At 38.1% G+C, this 6,078-nt stretch overlaps 1 protein-coding gene across 4 annotated transcripts; it reads right to left on the bottom strand.

The window, feature by feature from the left end:
- Nucleotides 1-512: 512 nt before the first annotated feature.
- Nucleotides 513-5,509, bottom strand: LOC118242616 (Fc receptor-like protein 3). Of its 4 annotated transcripts, none has more exons than XM_081700764.1 (9): nucleotides 5,215-5,509; nucleotides 4,171-4,234; nucleotides 3,259-3,597; nucleotides 2,650-2,892; nucleotides 1,927-2,187; nucleotides 1,748-1,796; nucleotides 1,446-1,488; nucleotides 1,122-1,163; nucleotides 513-787 (listed from the first exon to the last, which is right to left on the bottom strand). In XM_081700764.1, exons 1-9 carry the CDS (start codon nucleotides 5,236-5,238, stop codon nucleotides 767-769), a joined length of 1,086 nt encoding a protein of 361 aa, XP_081556890.1. In that variant the 5' UTR covers nucleotides 5,239-5,509; the 3' UTR covers nucleotides 513-766. The 4 variants fall into 4 exon arrangements, with proteins under 4 accessions (XP_081556890.1, XP_081556891.1, XP_081556892.1 ...); XM_081700765.1 differs by having other exon boundaries at nucleotides 1,748-1,793; nucleotides 5,215-5,508; XM_081700766.1 differs by lacking the exon at nucleotides 1,122-1,163 and having other exon boundaries at nucleotides 5,215-5,508.
- Between the last annotated feature and the right edge of the window lie 569 nt (nucleotides 5,510-6,078).

The raw sequence follows: 6,078 nt of genomic DNA, 5'->3' as shown, positions 1-6,078 counted from the left end.
GTTTGATTTTCCCCAGGGCATCGGGGCTGCCATCCTTGGTTCTCCCTTTTCCCACACTCGGCATGGTGTTTAGTTTTTCTTTCCCTCTAGTGTTGTTGTCCTCCATTCCTTTGAAGAGCGATATACGCGCAGATTGTTTTATGGTCACAGCTGTCTAGCAGGAGCTCGTTCACATCGTAACAAAATGGCTGAGGTTCACTCCTCACCTTTTGGTTATTTACTTTTCTTGTTTACTTGTTCCACGATCTAACTGTTCTGCACAAGGGCCCACCATTAAAGTGTGGTTGCTCACCCAGTAGGCTGTCGGTGTCATCATCTAGCTGACGTGGGTTCGCGCTCATTTTACATTATTTTGTTCTATTTTCATTGTAGTTCAGATTGCTAGAGTGAGAATCCCTGAGTACATGTACTGAACAAGATATAAACATCATGATGCTTTTGAGGAAACCACATTCAAGTATTTTAACTGGATTAAAATTAATGGACTAGATAAAAATTGAATTAACAAATAATAAAACATTTAGATTTTAATTTAGATTATTAATTAGTTCAATTTTCAGAATAAGAACAAGGTTATTTTCCATCAGTACAAAAAAAAAAAAAGAAAGGCTACAACATTTTTTGCAGTTGATTACATTTTTTACTGTTGATTAACTGAACACTCTTGTCTACATGTGATCATCCATCTCTCTTCCCCTCTATATCTCTCACTCTTTTGACTGCATTGGGATACAGCTGCAAGTTTAATTTCTCAGTGATGATTCTCTTAGTGATGTTTCTTTAAGTCCTATAAAAGGAAACACAAGAAAGAATATCAGCTCACAAGGACATTTGGAATAACAAAATACACACACACACACACACACACACACACAAACATTGAAAAAACACAACAAAAAAATGCATGTTTTGGCATATCTAAATTTAATAATCTATTCCTGTGGATTCTATATAATTATGGTAATGTAAGAAAGCTGTGTATCGTAGTATTCCTCCAGTATTCAGTAAAAATGACAAGAGCTTTACACATCCCATCTCAAAAAAGATTCTAGAGTGCTATCAAGATTCTAGAGTTCTAACAGAGTTCTATAACTGTGATGTAACTGATATGATGAACTCACTACAGTATTCTCACAGGTAGGACAGGGCTTGAGGCCGGCGTTCTGTGAAGCACAGAGTTAATGATGTGCAGTTTAATGAGAAACACTGAATAGCTTAATAGTTAAGGTTCCACTGGAGTTTTTCCACTAATGTTATTTTGTTGTTGACAGTCTGCATCTCAGATGGAGCTCTCACTCTGACATAAACAAATGCTAAAGATACAGAACTAAGACTGACACTGTCATTTCAAGGTTCTGATTTGTCATGACATGAATTCCATGAACTCTTTAGCAGGGTTAAGACTCCTTATTGACAAATATATCTGGATTTCTGTGATAGCTCACCCCATAATCAGATTCATCTGTATTTCTCTTTTGCCTCTTGCCTCTGAGCTCAAAAAAACCCAAATGTCAGTGTTCATCCAAACAGAAAACAGAGAATAAACATTAGTATTCATAATATTGCATTTATGATATTAGTCATATTTTTAAGATTTCCCATATTAATAAAGTGCTTTTGGAAAGGAACAGAAATGAGGTACTATAAAGTTATCATTTATACATGTAACTTATATTAACATCTTTCACTTTAGCTTCTTAAACTTTCTCTCTTCATAAATAAAACTACTGAGAGAGGAAATACAAACCCAAAGAGGCCGACTCCAACAGCTGTAGGCAAAATGTAGAAGTGACCTGCTGAGAGAAACAGACATATGCACATTATTGTTCATACACACAATATAGGGCTTTCATAATGTGAATAGCAAATGCATAAGTGAATGAACTGATGAATGAAAAATGAAACATAACTGTCTGACTGTCTCACCCTTTAAAGTGGCATCTATGGAAGCTGATTTCAGCATCCCGTGTTCATTCTGAGCTACACAGTAATACCAGCCGCTGCTATTAGAGCTGATGGTGATGTTGTATGTCTGTCCAGATCCTACAGGTGAGGTTCCTCCTTCTTTAAACCAGGCGTAGTTCTGCACAGGTGGGTTGGCATCACTGCTGCAGGTCAGAGTCACTGAACTGCCCTCCACTATTTCACCAGAGGGACTGATGGACACCAAGACATTCTTTGGAGGATCTAACACCCACAAAATGAGAGAATGTGAAGAAATGAATATGACGTCTTCTGTCTGAAAGGAGGAGCAAGGAGACTACAGGCATGATCTGCATCAACCAGGCATATATCCAGGTTCATTAATGGACTTGTATCCTCTACTGTTCTAAGAGCTGATTCTGGAGATGTTGTATAGTTGTCCCACCATTACTAATGTCTTCACCTTAAATCAGGCAATAACACCATGTGGAGAATGCATTTTATAGTAATGAAATGTCTCATGTACTCAAAGTAAAGAATATATATATATATATATATATATATATATATATATATATATATATATATATATCAAAAATTCTAATAAGACTTTACTAATTCATTGTATTTTTTGCATTTTAACTGAGAAATGAACTGAACTTGGCAATGAAATGAACTTAGCAATAATCAGATAATCATAAAATGAAACCAACATTGTAAACTCACATCTGACCGTGAGAGTTTGAGCAGGAGAGGGGAGATGTTCATATCCTCTTACAGCACACATATAACTGCCTGCATCCTCACTGCTGACTGGCCGCAGGTGGAGTGGGTTTGTATTGGAGGATAAACGACGTCCATTTTTGTACCAGATGAATGTTGGACTGTCAGTCAGACTGCAGGTGGTCGTACACGTCAGAACTGCTGCTTCTCTCTCTATTACTTCAAGAAGAGTGTTCACAAGGAGCTCTAAGACAATGAGAAAATCATCAAACCAAACGAATGGAAGTCCATCACAATTAGACAGCCTTTAAATCATGCAGAAAAACTTCAAGCAATTAAGAAAATTATTCTGCTGTCATGAAACTGTCTTGAATTTGCTAAAAAAATATGAGAGAAACAAATTGTATAGTACAACTAATATATCAGAGTAACCCTTAATCAGTTTAACAACTCTCAATAATCAGCTTAATTAAACTCAAACGCCTTTACATGAAGTGAGAATGTGCATCATAGTTAAAAATAGGCATTAATGAACTTCAAGACTCAAATTCCTCTGGGTAAAGGACACTATGCATCACAATTAGAAAATAGGAAATTAAAGATTTAACCCACCTGTGACACTGATCTTAACAGGATCTCCCAGCCATTTTTGCTCGATTACATTTGTTTTGATTCTGAAGTAATAGTCATCCTCCTTCGTTACATTAATTAGTTTGAGGGAGAACTTTTGCTGTTTATCGACATAACACTGGACTGTGCCTGAGTCCTTAGTGGGTTTGCAATATACAGGTGTGTCCTGTTCTCTATCGAATGGCTCTTTAACCCAAAATTCCTCTTTGACTTCCAGCCCTGCTGGGTATGTGTAACTGCCATTGATAAACACTGTGGACCCCTTTAAAGCACATATTTTAGTTGGGTTGTACTTCACACTCCATTCTGTTCCATCAACCCCTGAAACATATAATGCATGCAAGAGGTCATTAGAGGAGTCTGGGCCCCATAAGAGAGTGGGAGTTCTCTTACAGCTTCACTTCTCTCCTCTCTAACTCCAGCAGCTTCTGCAGAACGCTGAGCTGATTCTGAGCTAAACCACAAAGTGAGAAAAGCTTGTAGCAGGGTGGGGGAGGAGCTTGGGAGAAGTGGACACTAGTGACTCTGAACAACTTAACGCTCAGTCATGTAATATATGAGGTTGAATAAAGAGAAAAACAAACAAAAATATATCTGCACTTTGTAGTTATAGTGGGGTTGTGAATTTTAATCTTACTACAGTGTGCTCTTAATCTAAGACTGCCCTAAACTTGAGAAAAACCACAAAGCACTCAGCAAGCTCTGTAGCAGTGGTGAGGGGGATGTGGGGGCTTTGGTAACCAATGTAAATTAACTTCATTAAATGGGAACACGGTGTCAGAAAATCTTTATACTAGATATCAGAATTTTCTGATATCAGAATTTGTGCAGGTTTCAACAGTTTTGGAAATTTTACAAATAAAAATACAATTTTGATGAAGACTGCAGTCTTACCCAGAGACATGAACAGAGTGATGAGAGTTGGAAGAGGAGTTCTGAGTGACATCATTAAACAAACCTGCACAGACACACAAGAGCACACAACACAGCTGAGTGCATTACATTTCTGCTTCTGTTTACACTGTTTCAAATATCAGTCAGACTGATCTGATGACACATTTGTATTACTGAGGAGGTTTGGCTCGTCATCTCATTTCAATTCAGTTTTATTCCTTGAGGGCTATTTATTCTGGATCGAATCACAAAAGGATTTAGAGGAATCCTTGCCCAGACTGTAAATGAAAAAGGTGAAAGCAGATGAGATAAGAATAAAAACACAAAATAATTCTACCAACTTTAACAAAATAAAAACAACTTCAACTATTTTAACACCTCATCTCAGTATTACATACAAATGTATTTACACAGTTATAAATCAAGTACACATTGTATTAATAACAGTTTTGTTATGTTCTAAGCAGTGTAGAAGACTGAAGTGGCCAAACTGTATGTAGTGAGAGCTTGTTGTTCAGGTCTGTTCTAGGAGGTCTATTCTCATCCCACCCAAAAGATGAAGAATGTTGACACCCAGCCAGCCAAACACACACACACGCACACACGCACACACACACACACGCACACACACACACACACACACACACACACACACACGAACACACACAAACACACACACACACGCGCACACACACACACACACACACACACACACACACACACACACACACACACACACACACACACACACACACACACACACACACTCTGTCACCCAGCCAATCAGACACCTCCAGTCCGCCACTCACCTGTTCTTCAACCAATCGTAGCACCCAATCACGTTTCCAATCACCCACTTACTGATCATCACACATATTACATATATTGTTTCACTCTCTTTATTTAAGCCCCTTATGCGCTAACGCTCCCTAGCAAGCCCAAACTGGCATACTCAAATAAATGATTGATAACATCGAATATTCTTAAAGTACAGTACATTGATCAACATAACATTTCTTAGGACTAATACAAGTACCCGCTTACCGATTTGCAGCCGTCTACATGCATCAGATCGCCACAAATCCCGCGCTCGGGTAAATTTCCACAATGTGGCCTTTTAAAACATTCTTCCGCTTTAAGATAAGTTCTTTTGTCATAGAAAGTTAAATTACCATTAAAACAACTGTGTGAGATGTTTAGATGGTTAAATGTTATACACAGTGTTAGTAAAGTTCTTTAATTCCGTGCTCACTTCTTTGCGTAAAAACACGCGTTCAGTTCCTTCTTAAGCAAACCGAAACTACGCAGCCTTTGTTTAACTCTAACTGCACGTTACTGACGTAAAAGTATTCCTAAATAGAGCATTAGACCCCCCCCCCCCCATTTTTCCATTTTATATTGATTTCTATTGGCCATTGCAGCGCCATTGTCTTGGAGTGACAGCAATTCTCACCAAATGTTTCCAGGGCAAGCGGTGTGATTGGCAGTTGTTTTATCAAATAGAGGACGCTCAGGCGAAAACGTAGACCCCTCGCTTGCCTTATTTAGTCATCCGTTTAATGTTTAAAGGTCTGCGCACTGTGTACTGTTAGTGCTTCAGTGTTGTTAGCAGATAGCATAGGGCATGGGTTTGAGGCTGTTTGGCGAAACTCGTACAACCATAAGAATGATTTGATCGCCAATACGTTTGGACATCATGGAAAGGAAGATGCTTATTTTAGCTGAAGTTTATGTGGAGTTGTTTGCTTGCTGCTAGCATGAACTAGCTTCGATGTTTTCATAGCAAATCACTGGATGTTACCATTCACTGCTTGAAAAAATCGTAATCCTGCTACAAATTGTAAGTATAAATGAAAAAGTATACTATTGCTTTACAGTATTATAGCATTTACAGTATTAGCAATGATG

This window comes from Electrophorus electricus, chromosome 18 (genome assembly GCF_041902795.1).
Source record: "Electrophorus electricus isolate QZ-2024a chromosome 18, ASM4190279v1, whole genome shotgun sequence".
Lineage (NCBI taxonomy): Eukaryota > Metazoa > Chordata > Actinopteri > Gymnotiformes > Gymnotidae > Electrophorus > Electrophorus electricus.
The sequence above is the reverse complement of the archived record's forward strand: the minus strand, read 5'-3'. Positions and strand labels throughout refer to the sequence as shown.

Coding starts and splice junctions, on each gene's coding strand:
- LOC118242616 (XM_081700764.1), bottom strand. CDS start 5,238: ATGCATGTAGACGGCTGCAAATCG. Junction 2,188..2,649: donor TCAAACTCTCACGGTCAGAT/GTGAGTTTACAA, acceptor TGTGGGTGTTAG/ATCCTCCAAAGAATGTCTTG. Junction 1,164..1,445: donor CAGATGAATCTGATTATGGG/GTGAGCTATCAC, acceptor TGTGCTTCACAG/AACGCCGGCCTCAAGCCCTG.